The 17,787-nt window shown below is 39.4% G+C and overlaps 1 protein-coding gene across 1 annotated transcript in view; it reads right to left on the bottom strand.

Moving 5' to 3' along the window:
* Window positions 1-17,787, bottom strand: part of ppl (pumpless) — a 45,079-nt gene that overhangs the window by 9,351 nt on the left and 17,941 nt on the right. Inside the window, exon 3 of the mRNA XM_067146158.2 lies at window positions 6,550-6,613. Within this exon, the coding sequence (XP_067002259.1) occupies window positions 6,550-6,613 (64 nt within the window). The remainder of the gene's footprint in view (window positions 1-6,549; window positions 6,614-17,787) is intronic.

Raw genomic sequence — 17,787 nt, 5'->3', positions numbered from 1 at the left:
TAATTCAATACAATACATATTCCAGCATTAGAAGGAGCAATAAAATTCAAACATGTTTCGGCTCGTTTGAGCCATCTTCAGTGAAATAAGGAGGGCTTAAAGTAATCTACATTATATAAGCGAAAGATGTACTAAAAACAATACCAATATACAATAAATAACTGAGACAAATTCAATGAACAAAGGGTTAATATAAAACACAATTGAAACCAAAAAATGTGCTAAACCTAAGAAAATAAAAGGTAACAGATGGAAACGAAACAATAAGTGCTAATAGTGAAGTTGCGAACCTCTTAGATTGAAAATTTTTAGTTAGATAACACTTCAAAAACAGGACGAAATCACTGTGTTGAAAATTCAGGCTGTCTTTGTAGTAACACCATCCCATGAATGGCTAGGAGGGGAGAGATAAAAACTTGAGAAACCAAGTTTGAGAGGAGACAACGTGCCAGGTGAAATGTATGTGATTATTGATGGGGAAAGATACCAATAAATTTAAAATCTTTTAGTATAGCAGTATATGTTTCAAGTAGAATGTTCTTTTTTCGTTGATTTCATTAGATCTTAAGATATTAATCTATTGATGTGTACTGAATTTATGAAGTTTCCTCTTTGGCGGCATAGGCGGAAGTAGAGCGGTCGGGTTTCGGTGCTGAAACAGAACACAAAGAGTTTCGCCGAGTGACATTGTTGAGATCCTTCTTCTTATGGATCGATGTGCAGCACATCCACCTCAAATCGTTCTGAAGAATGTCTGAGTGGAATTTTTCCCTCCTAACTTACCATTACAATGTTGGCTAGGTGTGTTTGCCATATTTTAAATGGTCGAGAGTGCAGCGATGAAATTGAGAAGCTGTGTTAGAGGAGTAACAGGTGCATGGTAAACTGTGAGTGACCATAGTGGGAACCGTCAATGAAGTTCCAATCTGTAATGGAAAAAAAACGAGGCTGTGTGAGAAACTTGGGCTGATAAGTAAAAAGTAAAAATGTGTGTGAAGAAAACGTAAAAACTTGACAGTACTTAAAAGGTGGCTGTCCTCTCGAACTGGCCTGGCCTTCTCAAAGTTAATGGTCTTGTTCGTACGATCGTGTCTATTGTTGGCTCAGCTGTGTTTGCGAGGATGGGAGGAACGGAGGGGGAAGGACGGTGCAGGGCTGGTGGGGAGAGGGTGGGGGAGGGGGAAGTGGTAGCGAGTTGGAGGGACGGAGGCGAGGCTTGTTTTTATTATGGAAGTGCTGATAAATATATGGAATGAATGTTTCAAGTAGAATGTTCTTTTTTTTGTTGATTTCATTTAAACTGTGAGAGGGGTTCATAAACTGATCTAAATCGATGGGGATGCTCTTCAGAATGTTGAGTAAGGTGCCTTGTTGCTCATTATGCAAGATCTTAAGATATTAATCTATTGATGTGTACTGAATTTACGAAGTTTCCTCTTTGGCGGCATAGACGGAAGGAGAGCAGTCTGGTTTTGGTGCTGAAACAGAACACAAAGAGTTTCGCCGAGTGACATTGTTGACCCTTCCTTACTGGCGGCTTAACAAAGGCCGACCGAGTGAGCCCCCTTCGCTCTCTATCTCGCTCCTCCTCTACCTTTGTTGTTTTTGACCTTCACAATGCCACCAAAGATTAAGATACATTACAAGCAAAGTGGGCGGTTTCGGTGCGGAAACAAAATAAAATATACTAAATTTGTTTGAATATGATAATTTCTGTTGTGGGAACAATGGAGAAGTCCACGGTGCCGGTATCTGGTGTTTACTGTTGAACAATAGTTTTGTCATTCAGTTGCTTTTGATTAGCCATGGAAAACATAAAAAGGAAAAGTTATACCCTAGATGAAAGAGTAAAATTTATAGAAGTGGACGCTAATCCACACAAAACAAAAACTAAAAATTGCTTCAGACTTTGGGATTGCTTAAATCACGTTATGTACAGTCACCAGTAAAAGAAATGCTATTTTGGATGAGTTCTTAATACTGGGCTCAAAATCAGCAAAGCGCAGCCATCAGCAAGAAGGAAGGTATGTAGATTTGGAGAAAGCACTTTTCACATGATTCCAGCAGAAGTGGGCTGCAGCTCTACCAATTAGTGGCAACATGCGGAAGGGCAAAGGAGATAGATTTAGCTAAAATGATGAGTATCACTGCTGATTTCAAGGCTTCATCAGGATGTTGCAAGGATATAATGATCGTCATGGAATCACAGGGAGAGTATTCTGCGGTGACTCAAAAGCTGTGGACGACGTCACAGTGCAACTCTAGAAAGAAGAGGTTCTGCCGGGTATCGTAAGTGATTATCAGCCTCCAAACATCCACAATTGTGATGAGACCGGCGTATTCTACAATCTCCTTCCTAATAAAACATTAGCTGAAAAAGGCGACTCGTGCCATGGAGGGAAATAAAGTAAAATTCATGTAACAGTACTTCTGGCCACCAATGCACATGTATCTGACAAACTTCCTCCAATTGTGATAGGAAAATCGAAGAATCCAAGGTGTTTTAAGTGTGCAAAAACAAAACCTACAGAATATGAATCCAACAGAAATTCTTGGATGACTATGCTCCTAATGGAACAGTGGTTGAAAAATCTGGACATTAAAATGAAAAAGAAACAGAAGGTGATCCTTCTTCTTATGGATCGATGTGCAGCACATCCACCTCAAATCGTTCTGAAGAATGTCTGAGAGGAATTTTTCCCTCCTAACTTACCAGTGTTCTACAACCGCTTGATTTGGGCAGCATTGTAAATTTCAAATTGCATTATAGAAAAATGCTGGTTCAACATTCAATAACACTAAGTGATGCAGGAAATGAACCTCTCTCCATTAATTTGCTACAAGCCATGGACTTTATTTCGGCTGCCTGGCAGCAGGTGTCATCCTCCACAATCAGCAACTGGATTCCTCTGATGATTATAGGGACGAACTTTTGCAGTGAGCTAATGCTACCGGAGGGTGTAGAATTCGATACTTTTGTGCATTTCGATGATAATCTGGGTGTATGTGGAGAACTACCGGATGAAGAGATTATTGCTGATGTATGCCAACAACGCAGTGGTGATGGACCAGCTACAAGCGACAGTGACAGTGATGGAGGTAACGACTTGAATCTTGAAACAGCTGAACTGAGTGAAGTGTTAAGTGCAATCGATGTGTGTAGGCGATACATCAGTGCAAAAAGTTGTAGTGAAAATGCTTTGAATTCATTACTAACTTTGCAAAAGGAGGTTTATACTCTTAATGCAAGAAAAGTGAAACAAGCCAAACTATCCGATTTCTTTAAGGCTCGACCAAGTTGAAAATAATATTTTCTGTCTTAATTTATTTATTATTTGCAAGGATTTACACATGTAGATCTATTCCATTGGATTTTCGGTAAATATGTGATGAATTGTGTAAGTCTGATTTCTAAGCAATTCTGAGTTACAAGTAGTTTTTTCTCTTCCCCTTGATATACATATAGGTCAGGTTCAACTGTATTAAAGGATAAAGTGTTGTTGCAATTGCGCATAATGGTTAAGTTCAGGTAATTGAGGGCTTTATTGTTTTCTGACTCTCTGGTGAATTTTATATATGGGTCAATGGAGTTGAGAGAATCAGGTACTGTGTTGCTGTTAATAACATGGGAGTCTAAAATAACAAACGTGTCATCTACAAAGCGTCTCCAGTGTTAAATGCCGTTAATTTTACCACTGATGTGAGAATGTTCTAAATGATCGGTGTAAATATCCGCAAGGATCTCCGAAGCTGGTGACCTCATGGGAAGACCTATCTGTTGGTAAATGACATTGTTGAAAGTGAAGAAATTGTTATTCAATGTAAATGTCAGAATCTGAATGAATTCATCTATTTCACCTATACTTAAATTGCTGAATTTGGAAAGATTGTTCTTGATCAATTGCATGGTGTTGTTAACGGGACATTAACATTCATATTAGTAATATCAAATGAATGAAGACTGTGTGGTGTTTGGATAAATTAAGGTGTTTAACTTTATTGCAAAATTCTATGGAATTTTTTACTGATGTATTGGCTTGAAAACGATAGTGTGATCTGAGCAATTTGTGAATGAACCGAGATACCCTCATAGGTCAGACTATTTCTGAAACTGATGATGGGTCTTATGGGGATGTCGGGTTTATGGATCTTGGGTAGCGCTCTCGCTGTGGGAAGCTTCGGATTGATAATAATCATTTTGGATTTTTCAAGGTCATTAAACAAAAACAAAACATTCTTAATTATGGTTTTTAGGTCTCTGTATTTTATTAGTCGGATCTTTTTCAGAGGTTATGAAGTTGTTATCTGTAAAAATGTTTGTGCTTTCTTGACATAGTCCATGATTACGGAAGCATTCCCTTTGTCAGCTTTCATTATTATCAAGATTGATTTCACTTATGTTTACTACCGGTTGGTGAAAATCATTTGGCTTTATGTTGTTTGGGGTGTTGTGTTTGCTGAGTGCTGTTTTTGAAAAGCATTCCATTTTTTGTCAAGTATGTTTTGTTTCTTTAAGTTTATTAGTGACGTGTAATTGGGAGGGACGTCCATTCGAGGGGGCAAAGGAGAGTGGAAACTTCTAAATGAGTTTCATATAGTTTGTGGTTCAGAAGAGATTTCTTTTTTTGGAGAAATTTGATTTTGTCTTTAATCTAAATTTTATCAGTTTTAAGCTGAGTCGCGCAACCTTTGCTGTGTTCCTATGAGTTTTCTTGGTGAATTTTAAACATTTGGGGCTTAAGTTGTTGATTAAGCACTTTTTTAAGAAATGTTAAATCTTGCCCTAATTTGGCAACCTTTATTTTGAGATTGCAATAAAGGTTAGTTTTCTTGCCTGCCTGGATGGCATTTCCATTACAAGATATTAGTATCATTCCGTATCGACAATTTTAACTTTATTAAGTGAAAAATTAAATGTAGCCTCCTAATTCAATACAAAACATATTCCATCATTAGATGGAGAAATGAAATTCAAACAGGTTTTAGCTCGTTTGAGCCATCTTCAGTGAAATAAGGGGGGGTTAAATTAATCTACATAATATAAGCTGAAGATGTGCTAAAAACATAATGAAAGAACAAATGAAAAACAAAAAAGACAGATAGAAATAAAAACAATACCAATATACAATATTTACATCACTAGATGGAGCAATAAATAACTCACTGAGACAAATTCAGTGAACACAGGGTTAATATAAAACATAATTGAAACCAAAAAATGTGCTAAACCTAAGAAAATAAAATAAAAGATAACAGACTGAAACGAAACAATAAGTGCTAACAGTGAAGTTGCGAACCTCTTAGACTGAAACTTTTTAGTTAGATAACACTTCAAAAACAGGATGAAATCACCATGTTGAAAATTCTACAGAAGATGAACTCATGCATGTGAATCAGAGTTTCCTACGATGATGCCAGAAATGTGTGGATGCAGGAGGAGAACATTTCCAACATCTCCTGTCATAAGGTATGAGCTTAATTTCTTAATTACTTCTTTTCTTAATTTTAATTGTTATCTCATGTCATGCACGGACAATGTGAGCGAAGTGCTGTCCTGTGTCAACGGGAGACAGATAAGATGGGCGCGCCTGCCGACCAACCAACAAGAGAAACTCAATGTTGTAATAAATTCCTACATTCTGTACATTTTAAAAACTTTAGCCACTACTGAATGTGCTTGATCAAACTTTTGGTTCTAGACAAAGTACCTTCACCTTCAACTATGGATTGCAGCAATGTTAAACTTACAACAAAACAGTAAATGGCGATTACCATCTTAAGGAGCCTAATTTTGTGGATTTCCACTACTAAATACGATGATTTGGGGAAAATATTTCAAACTGAAAGGAACAGAATTTGACTGTCTTTTAGTGGTAACTTAGTACCTCATTTCCCACGTCTACAAATGTCTCCTTGGCTGCTACCAGACACTGTACGGTTATGTAACTAATATAAGGCTTCCAAGGTTACGAATATCAGACATGTATACTGTAGTTTTTAAAAGAGGGACTTTAGTCTGGTTTGCATTTCGTCCTCCAAACATTATTGATCAGATATTTCTTGTATTTTCTAAAAATTCTGTTACTTCTAGGCATATTAGCTGTTACCATGAACACCGTTCCGATAAACAATCAACAATACATAGCAAGTCATATGGCAACCACAGAGATGTCAAAGCTAACTAACTAATGCAATACTCGTGCCAATTTCACAGCCTTCTGAATTATAAACACAGTCATTGTGAACTTTGCCAGTCACGCTGTAGTTATATTACGCATTCTGCTAATATGAAGGATAAATAGCTGGTATGACTGTATGTTGTGAAAAGTGGGCATGGCCTACAGTATGTGCATCATCAATAGCTTAGAGATTTAATTTGCATTCCATACAGTCTAAGCAATAAAATATGAGAATCTAAAAAGTAATTGATATTTTGGGCTAGGAAAACGTTAAACATTGAAATAGCCTCAATTACAGAAGAAGTTGATAATTTTGATTGATGTGCAGGCTCTGTCAGTGCTGATAGTTATATCACAAGGATCGTCTCACCTTTCTGCTGAATCTCAGTTCCCACTTCTGGCAGCTGAGCATAGACAACATCACCCAAAGCATCCTGAAAATAAAGTTAATCATTTATTACATTATTACCTATTTTGAATCATAAAAAAGAAATAATCATCAGGAATTTCACACTCATTTGCATGTAGTTTAGTAACATTAACCAAAAGGAAATGGTAAAAATACAAGAGAACCAGATAGAAAAACTGTAATCTCCTGATAACTGCCACATAACATCATTCTGGTTCTGGATAATGCCTTGTTTCATGACAATTAACTGTGTGGCAGACTTCATTCTAACTGACTAATTAACCCTCAAGTTCTTTATTTCTTTAAATTTTTATATTCAGGCATTATTCTTGACTTGACTAGAAAGGAATTTAATGGAAAAAATCCAAGGCAGAAGAAAAAAATCCACATCATTTTGTACACAGCACATATGTACTAAAAAGGAACATGTACTATAACGGTACAATCCTCGTCAATGTGTCAACACATAGTGTATATAACATTATCTGCTTCAAAAAATAGCTTTTAATAATGTATATCAAATTCCAATCTTCAGCTGAATGCAAAATAGTGTAACCTTTTCCTCCTCAACAACAGATATTACAGCATAGCCAATATCAAAGATATTCTATAAACATAATGTAGCACAATGGAAATTATTTACAAAATTCTCTTCAATGGCAATCATCATCATCATCATCATCATCTTTGCATTTTCCCATTTATATGGGATCTGCCTTCCTCCACTTCAAGCAGTCCATAGCACCCCGGGGGCTGAGTTTGGTGAGCCGCATGTCATCTCTCCCCCAATTCAGCCAGCGTGTCTGAGATCGCCCTCCACGTTCAGTTGAAGGGCAGTCTTTGCAACTGAGGTTTCATTGCTATGGAGAACATGCCCATACCATTGCAGGCATGATTCACACATTTTCTCTGCGATTGGCGCAACCTTGAATTTCTTCTGCACAGCATCATTCCTGATATGATCTACAAGTGATAAATATCATTATTGATCTGTATTGAAGATACTATATGTAAGATGCTAAATAGTTTATTATGTCACATATTCAATACATTAGAAATTTTAAACGTTTAGACACTTGTAATTTGTAATTCAAATCAGGTACTTGATTTATGCCTTGAGGTAGTACTATGACTGATGATGCCCTCAAAGAAGGGCGAAACATGTCTCATATGAAAATAATGATAAGTTCCTAAATGTTTAAAATTTCTAATGTATTGAATAGGTGACATAATAAACTATTTAGCATCCTACATATCATATGATCTAGTCGAGTCAAGCCACTGGACCACCACAGCACCTTCACTTCCACTGCATGAAGTGCCCGTTCATGCTTCAATGATGTAGGCCAGTTTTCAGCTCCATAAAGGGCCACTGGTCTGATCTCCGTGCAGTAGACTTCAGATTTTAGATGCAATGGAATTTTCTTATCACACAGGACTCCAAATGCAATTTCATCCATGCATCACTGACTCTTGTCCTGATATCAGGGATCATACTGCAGTCAGAGGTGATTAAATTCCCTAGGTATTTGAATTGGGTCACTTTATTAAGTTGAACACAACATCAGTTTGTTCAGCGCATTCCAGGTACTCTGTCTTCTTCAGATTTAATTTCACCCCAAATTCTTCAAGACGCATCTTCCACTCTTGTACTTGTTCTCGTTAGCTACCATGACATCATCAGCGCATAATAACATCCACGGATGCCTCGCCTGGATGTCATTGGGATGACGTTCCGGCAGGGTATGAAGAATAATGGGGACAAAGCTGATTCTTGACGGACACAAACATTGATTTGGAAGGTACTGGGCACTCCTGCTTCACACCATACTGAACTTGCAAACTTTTGGTATAGGAGTTTCACCCAGTTGTCATAGGCTTCAGGTACAATGCGTTAGTCTCATTGTCAGCTGAATGAGAATATGTGGTACCCTGTAATAGACAAGAGAGGCTGAAACCAGTAGTAGTGCAATAATTCATTCACAATAAATAGTACTGATCGGTGGAACATTTTTCTTGTCTATTACATTGAATCCAATCAATACAGAATATGAAACTTATAAATAATAATATGTGGTACCCTGTCGAAAGACGTTTCAAAATCAAGAAAGGCCAAGTGAACTGTCTTCCTTTTCTCATGGTCTGTTCTGCTGCTTTTAACACAGCCACACTGGTTAGATAAGACAGTGATGATGCATAATCTTGCATTGAGAACACATTAAAACACGTTCGTATTATGGCATAAGAGGCCCATCATTTGAGCAAGGACATTCATATAAAAATGTTACTCTATACTGGAAACATATGATCCAATGAATAAGGACATCGAGTGAAGAAATGCAACTTCCGATGTAGTGAGGAAAGCAACAGGAAACTACCTCACTCCTCATTTTCCTAGTACGCCTCTTTAGTGATGCCTAGGCCATCTATGACAGCTAATGGTGGAGCTGTTGAGGATCCAACCAACCTTTGGGCTGAGGACTGAACAAGCAAACATACATACAAGAAGCAATCACACTATACGCTATACAGAAGCTTGATGATATAGATGTTGATTCCCATAGGGAGTCTGAAATACATGTCCCGAATGAGTAAATTTATAATAGCAATATAAATAGTCCGTTATCGGACATTAGCTTTGTTCGTGTAGCAATACGAAACTATCCAAAACTGTCAGGCGCATGCGCATATGCACTTCGCTTTATGTGAAGCGTTCGTTCAGCAAAAATTTGGTATTCTGACTGCTAGTCTGCTGTTTGTGCAGCCGTGAATACCAGTTTCATACAGTCTGAGAACAGTCAGCAGAATTTGTGGATTGTTTTAGGATTTCTAAATGAGGCATGCGCATTAGCCCTTGTCACACATAAAGCACATATCCTTATAAATATATTTTTTCCGTGTCTTTCTCGAAAATAACATTCCTTGACAGCGGTATTTCAAAATAAATTCTTAATTAAATGTAGCAGTTGCATATTCCGTTTAATGGGCGTACATGAGCGGTTACTTTTCATCCAGTAGATATCGTTAATTAAAACCAATATCACGATAAAATACATGTGAACTGTCAATGTAAGTAAGTCCAGGTACTGTGGATAAACTAGTGCATTTTAATAATCTGTTAGTCTATACTTACTGGTAGGTAGTGACTAATCACGAATATCACAGACTGTTGACGATATAAAATCTTGTATATTTTCAGATGTCAGACATTAGTTTTACAAGTGACTCACACCAGTGAATCTTAAACTGATGATGGCAATCTAGATTTATTTCATGATATTGCCGGTAATCTGAATAGAGCACGGCCGAAGAATGAAAATTATTTTAAGGTTATTGTGCCAAGATATAATGATCAAGAGTTCATGGAACATTTTAGAGTCAGTCGACACGTGGCAGAAAGTTTGGCTGTACGTTTTTCCAACAGCCAATATTTTAATTATCAAGCAGGGGGAAATGGAAAATTAAGTAGCTTCCGATGGACGCTCATATTTTTGTGGTTTGCTGGTCATCAGACAGCTTCATATCGTGATGTAAGTGATAGATTCAATATCAGCTTAAGTGCAATGCAGAAAGTCATACAACGTATGGTGTACTTCATAAGTAATTTATTTGATCAAATAATAAAGTGGCCTACAGGAGATGAAATCACTACTACTGAAAGACACTTTAGGCATAATCATTTCCCCGGAGTAATAGGAGTGATAGATGGTACACATATTCGCATTAAAAGCCAAAAAATGATCCTAATTCCTACCTTAACAGGAAATCCTTTTATTCCATCCAGGTAAGATACAAAGTTTACTCTGCCCTTCATTTTATGCTTTACAAATCAGTAAAATGGTTTCACTTTATCAAAGGAATACGATAACCCTAATCACGAAGCTGAAATTTTGTCTCAGTTACAGGTTGTGTGTGATAACACAAGGAGAATAAGGGACGTGTTTCTTGGATTCCCTGGATCAGTCCACGACAGCAGGATATTTCACAGATCACCATTACAGCAGAGCTTGCCAGAGAAATGCGGTGAATTTTATATCCTGGGTGATAGCGGCTACCCTTGTCTGCGTAACTTGTTGACACCTTTTAGGGACCGTGGTCAACCAAAGCATGCAGAGAAAGAGTACAACGTGAAACTAGCCAGAAACCGATACGTGATAGAACATTGTTTCGGCTTATTAAAACAAAAGTTTTGTCAATTACATCACATAAAATTGAAGAAGATCCCCGATATTGTACACTTCATTCGTACTTGTTGTGTTTTACATAACCTTGCTCTTGAAGACAACTTTGAATATCATGAAAATGAAGAAGCAGGTTATGAGGTGCCGATTGTTCAAGAGGAGATAGAGGTCGTGGGAGTAGAGGATAGAGATGACAGAGATGGGATAGCCAGGAAAAATTATGTTGCCTTTAACATACTTTGAACAGTTGTCACAATAGATGTTACATTTAATGGGTACGGTAACAGAAAAATAAATTTTAAATTGTATATACACACATTACATATTTCAAAGTAATAAACTTCATTGTTAGGTTCCGTATTGAGTTAAGATTATGCTTAAAGTAAATACAAAATTTTAATATTCCACCTTCTCAATACTAAAAATCATTTGATGTTTTACAAAAACATTACAATGATATTAATAGGTACTAGTTTCGGTCCACTGTGGACCATCATCAGCCTAGCCAAATTACAACAGTGAAAGACATAGTGATAAATTGAAGTAAAATAATGTGGAGAAATGAGAGAGGATCTAGAAGGATGGGATGGTGGTGGAATGACAGACAAAAAGTGAAAAACCGTAATGCGAATTATGATAAAAGTAACAGAAGTGTTCACATTGACAAGTAAAATCTTAGTGAAGTCACGTAAAAACTCTTGATGAGATAGTCTTTGGTTGACAGTTACTCATGTGTTGCACAATTAAAATTTACAACTAAGTAATTGCTTCTAGAAAGTTCTAGATGTGAGTTCCACTTTAGCGTAGAGGGAAGAGTTGTCCGATGAGACCAGCATAAGATTAAAAGTTGACAAAGTTGGACATGTTCTATGGTGGAATGTAAAGCTTGCTGTGTTAAACAGAAGTAGTCTCAGTTCAATCGGGACCCCAATGAACCTGGGGAAAGAAGTTAGTATTAATGCGAGTAATCAAATAAAGAACGAACGAGGCACCGGAAAATATAAATGATGGCTCACCTTGCGCTGCATGGAACAAACTTGCTGTATTGAATGCAACTTACGGAGTGAGCGTAGCGCGGAGTAGATCAGCGGGAGAGGGGGTAGGTGAATACGGAGGGGAGGAATGACCTAAGTGGTGGAGGGTGGGAGGGAGGGGAAAGGTTCAAGGCGGGATAGACGGGAGAGGAAGTGATGGTGTTTGTATTGGCGGGGGACCCTTAATTGACTTAAAGAAAGAGTTTTGAACGACCGATTTGTTCTTTCTGTAGTCAGTAATGAAAAGGTCAAATAAAATATTGGGTTTCTCAGTTATTTCGTTAAGGTTGTAGTTGGCATTAAAGTATTGATCCAAATGAATGTAAAAGTTCTCAATTATATTGAGTAGAGGTCCTTTCTTAGCTATTTCGAGAATGTCCATGTCTGTTTCGATATTCGTGAATTTGTGGTTATAGTCGACCATGTGTTGGCCGATAGCTGAGAATTTGTTATATCTGACTGCATTGAAATGTTCCAAATATCTAATGTTGAAGCTCCTACCGGTTTGCCCCACATAAGAAATATTAGAACATGTATTACATTTAATCCTGTAGACACCTGATTTTGTGTACCTATTTATTTTATTAATATGTGATGTGTTATGTAAGATTTGTGTGTTGTTGTTGTTGGTTTTAAAGGCTATTTTCATACCTTTTTTTCTTTAAAACATTGGTGGGTGATCTTGTGAATTCCATTGACATAAGTGAAAATGGAAAAAGTCATGTTTAAGTGGTTCTTTTTTAAGTGTGGTCTTGGAGCGAAATTTATGTTTGTTAATGATATTTTCTACACAGCGCCCGGTTTCCTATATAATGAGCCCGGGTGCGGGAGCCTGCGAGCAGTCGTTAGCGGGCGAGGGAGAGGCCTTCTTCTTGTGTAGCATGGGAGACCAGCGATCAGTGACGAATTACTACAAAGAAACGAAGAGAACGACAAAGAAAGGTTCCGCCTCCGTCCCCGCAAGTTCAACTCCAGGTCTATCACTTTGTACCCGTTCACAACAGGACTTAACCAGGACTCAGCAGCAGACCATGTCCGATACGGAGAATGACGACAACACCGGCAACCCGGTCGCTCCACCAAATATTGATTGGGAGGCACTCCTCCAGACTGTTCGCCGCCTTGAGCAGCATCTACTGCAGCCACAGCACCGTCCGGCCGATCAACAGTCCCAACACCTACCGGACGAGGACGATGAAGACGACGATACAGAACCAGAGTCTTCCACCAAGGCCCGCGCCGCCAGCCCATCCCGATGGCGCTCATTGGTCCCTATGGAATACTCCAAAGCCTTGCCTGTCCCGGACGATGACAAAGTCTTCCGCTTGGCAGAAGCTCTTCAACAGCGTGTCCCGGCAGACCCTCAGGGCCGGGACCAGCACGAGGACAACGCACTCCTGTGGGCCCTATCTGTATGGCCAGCATTCGACCGCGGGCAGCGTCAATTCTTGTACACCAGGGCATCGCTCGTCTACGTGGCACTCATAAAGGGTTGGAACTATGCCATCCAGTTAGATTCGGCAATGGGAGACGACATTCTCACGCTCCCGCCGGGGTTCCAATTCCAGACTCCCACCAGGGCACCCACAGTCCGTCGCGATGCGTCCCGTCGTGGCAGGGGCCGCGGCACTTGTGGAGCCCAGGTGGCCCCAGCCGGAGGAACAACTTAGCTGCTCCGCCCAACGCATCCCTGCCGCATCGGTGCCGGAGCAGCCATCTTATCTTTCTTTGTACTGTATAATTTTGATTTCTGTTGTTTGTATTATTGCTGTACTCTGTATGTTCTTGCTTCTCTTTTGATGTATTATTGTGAGCCCCCCCTTACGGTTTGGGACGGTTGGGGGGGACGGTTCCTCATGTATGTATAATGTTTTGAATGAATAAAGAGCACAGAGGTTCATATCCTCGCCGGCTCCCTCGGCCGCTGCGGCTCTCGCCAGTGCTTCCATTACACACAGCGCCTGGTTTCCTATATAAGGAGCCTGGGTGCGGGAGCCTGCGAGCAGTCGTTAGCGGGCGAGGGAGAGGCCTTCTTTTATTGAAGGCAATGTAGCAGATAGTATTCAATTCGGTATGAAGATCTTTTTTATTCATAGGAACGTTGAGTGCTCTATGTACAAGACTGTTATAGGTTGCTTTTTTGTGGGGGAAGGGATGAGCTGAATCTTGTCGGATTGCGATGGCCTATTGGGTGGGCTTTCTGTAAATCTTGTAGGTTAAAGATTCCTGTTGTCTAGTGATGGTAAGATCCAGAAAATTGATTTTTTGGTCTACTTCCGACTCCAATGTGAACAAGAAACAACATACTTTGGATAATAAATTGGAGAAATTAAAGAGATCCAAATCGCAAGATTATCAAATTAGACGCAATAGTAGACCAGCAGACGATCGTAACCATTTTCATCCACCCGTAATCAACCTATCCAATACCCCCCTAAATCCAATTGAAGAAAGAATTTCAGCCAAGGGACCCAAACATAACTGGCCCGATTTGAACACAACCAATTCAATTACAGTATTACAATGATAACAGAATCGGAATTAGCTATCTCTAAAACGTCTTTAGACACACAAGATGAATTAAGATATGACATCAAAAATAAACTTAATAACATCCTTTTTCGCAATAATTCACCTAATTTTCCCGCCAATTCTAATAATAGGAATGTACAAACCGATTTGAAGCTCCTGCACACCCTAAATAAGAAAATTAAGGACAACGACCTAATCGTGACCAAGACCAATAAAGGCAACACGACCGTAATCATCGTTAAGAATGAATATATCAGTAAAACATCAGACTTCTTTAAAGATAGCTCCTTTTCCATAATTAAAAAAGACCCCACACAAAAAGTCCAAAGACTCCTTAAACAAACCTTAAAAAACTCCTCCTTCCTACTCACTGAACATGAAAAAAGCCAGCTTATAAGTATGAACCCTGGGCTTCCTACGGCTAGAGCTCTTCCAAAAATTCATAAAGCAGGTGCTCCCATTCGTCCAATCATCAATTTTAGACCGAGCCCTTTGTATAAAACTGCACAATTTATTCAAAAGTTTCTAAGCAAAAATTACCGTTTTTCATCCAATAAGTCGGTTAGAAATACCTTTGAATTAATAGAAAAATAAATTTAACATGCAACCTCACTACTCACTTCACTCCTTTGATATCGTAAACATGTACCCAAGCATTCCAATTTCTAAATTAATTCCCATCATCAAAAGCAACTTACACAAAAACAGTCATTTGAGTAAATTGGTAATTCAAGATTTCATTACATTGTTCAAATTAGTCGTAAACAACAACTTTTTAACGTTTAATGGTACCATCTATCAACAAAACGGCCTGGCAATGGGTTCACCTGCATCAGGCATTCTCGCAGAAATCTATTTGGACTTTCTCGAGAATACTAAAATCAACAATAAATTCAACAATATCCTACTTTGGGCTACCTATGTCGACGATGTCCTAGTAGTTATTAACGAGAATTTGGAAGATGCTCACACCACACTTCAAACACTTAATAACATCGATCCTCATATTAAATTCACATTGGAGTCTGAAGTAGACCAAAAAATCAATTTTCTGGATCTTACCATCACTAGACAACAGGAATCTTTAACCTACAAGATTTACAGAAAGCCCACCCAATCGGCCGTCACAATCCGACAAGATTCAGCTCATCCCCTCCCCCACAAAAAAGCAACCTATAACAGTCTTGTACATAGAGCATTCAACGTTCCTATGAATAAAAAAGATCTTCATACTGAATTGAATACTATCCGCTACATTGCCAGATTCAATGGCTTCAATAGCTATTTCATAGAAAATATCATTAACAAACATAAATTTCGCCCCAAGACCACACTTAAAAAAGAACCACTTAAACATGACTCTTTTTCCATTTTCACTTACGTCAATGGAATTCACAAGATCACCCACCAATGTTTTAAAGAAAAAAGGTATGAAAATAGCCTTTAAAACCAACAACAACAACAACAACACACAAATCTTAAATAACACATCACATATTAATAAAATAAATAGGTACACAAAATCAGGTGTCTACAGGATTAAATGTAATACATGTTCTAATATTTCTTATGTGGGGCAAACTGGCAGGAGCTTCAACATTAGATATTTGGAACATTTCAATGCAGTCAGATATAACAAATTCTCAGCTATCGGCCAACACATGGTCGACTATAACCACAAATTCACGAATATCGAAACAGACATGGACATTCTCGAAATAGCTAAGAAAGGACCTCTACTCAATATAATTGAGAACTTTTACATTCATTTGGATCAATACTTTAATGCCAACTACAACCTTAACGAAATAACTGAGAAACCCAATATTTTATTTGACCTTTCCATTATTTACTACAGAAAAAACAAATCGGTCGTTCAAAACTCTTGCTTTAAGTCAATTAAGGGTCCCCCGCCAATACAAACACCATCACTTCCTCTCAAGTCTACCCCGCCTTGAACCTTTCCCATCCCTCCCACCCTCCACCACTTAGGTCATTTCTCCCCTCCGTATTCACCTGCCCCCTCTCCCGCTGATCTACTCCGCGCTACGCTCACTCCGTAAGTTGCATTCAATACAGCAAGTTTGTTCCACGCAGCGCAAGGTGAGTCATCGTTTATATTTTCCGGTGCCTCGTTCGTTCTTTATTTGATTACTCGTGTTAATACTAACTTCTTTCCCCAGGTTCATTGGGGTTCCAATTGAACTGAGACTACTTCTGTTTAACACAGCAAGCTTTACATTCCACCATAGAACATGTCCAACTTTGTCAACTTTTAATCTTATGCTGGTCTCATCGGACAACTCTTCCCTCTACGCTAAAGTGGAACTCACATTTAGAACTTTCTAGAAGCAATTACTTAGTTGTAAATTTTAATTGTGCAACACAGGAGTAACTGTCAACCAAAGACTATCTCATCAAGAGTTTTTACGTGACTTCACTAAGATTTTACTTGTCAATGTGAACACTTCTGTTACTTTTATCATACACTGACTGACAGAGCAAATGCAACACCAAGAAGGAGTGGTTCGAAAGGGATGAAAGTTGGGGAAAAAACAGACGGCACGGACGAATAATTGATGTTTATTTCAAACCGATACGCAGGTTACACAATGCGCACGGCATCGACTCAGTAGGATGTAGGACCACCGCGAGCGGCGATGCACGCAGAAACACGTCGAGGTACAGAGTCAATAAGAGTGCGGGTGGTGTCCTGAGGGATGGTTCTCCATTCTCTGTCAACCATTTGCCACAGTTGGTCGTCCGTACGAGGCTGGGGCAGAGTTTGCAAACGGCGTCCAATGAGATCCCACATGTGTTCGATTGGTGAGAGATCCGGAGAGTACGCTGGCCACGGAAGCATCTGTACACCTCGTAGAGCTTGTTGGGAGATGCGAGCAGTGTGTGGGCGGGCATTATCCTGCTGAAACAGAGCATTGGGCAGCCCCTGAAGGTACGGGAGTGCCACCGGCCGCAGCACATGCTGCACGTAGCGGTGGGCATTTAACGTGCCTTGAATACGCACTAGAGGTGACGTGGAATCATACGCAATAGCGTCCCAAACCATGATGCTGCGTTGTCTAGCGGTAGGGCGCTCCACAGTTACTGCCGGATTTGACCTTTCTCCACGCCGACGCCACACTCGTCTGCGGTGACTATCACTGACAGAACAGAAGCATGACTCATCGGAGAACACGACGTTCCGCCATTCCCTCATCCAAGTCGCTCTAGCCCGGCACCATGCCAGGCGTGCACGTCTATGCTGTGGAGTCAATGGTAGTCTTCTGAGCGGACGCCGGGAGTGCAGGCCTCCTTCAACCAATCGACGGGAAATTGTTCTGGTCAATATTGGAACAGCCAGGGTGTCTTGCACAATCTGAAGAATGGCGGTTGACGTGGCGTGCGGGGCTGCCACCGCTTGGCGGCGGATGCGCCGATCCTCGCGTGCTGAC

This window comes from Anabrus simplex, chromosome 4 (genome assembly GCF_040414725.1).
Source record: "Anabrus simplex isolate iqAnaSimp1 chromosome 4, ASM4041472v1, whole genome shotgun sequence".
Taxonomy (NCBI): domain Eukaryota; kingdom Metazoa; phylum Arthropoda; class Insecta; order Orthoptera; family Tettigoniidae; genus Anabrus; species Anabrus simplex.
The sequence above is the reverse complement of the archived record's forward strand: the minus strand, read 5'-3'. Positions and strand labels throughout refer to the sequence as shown.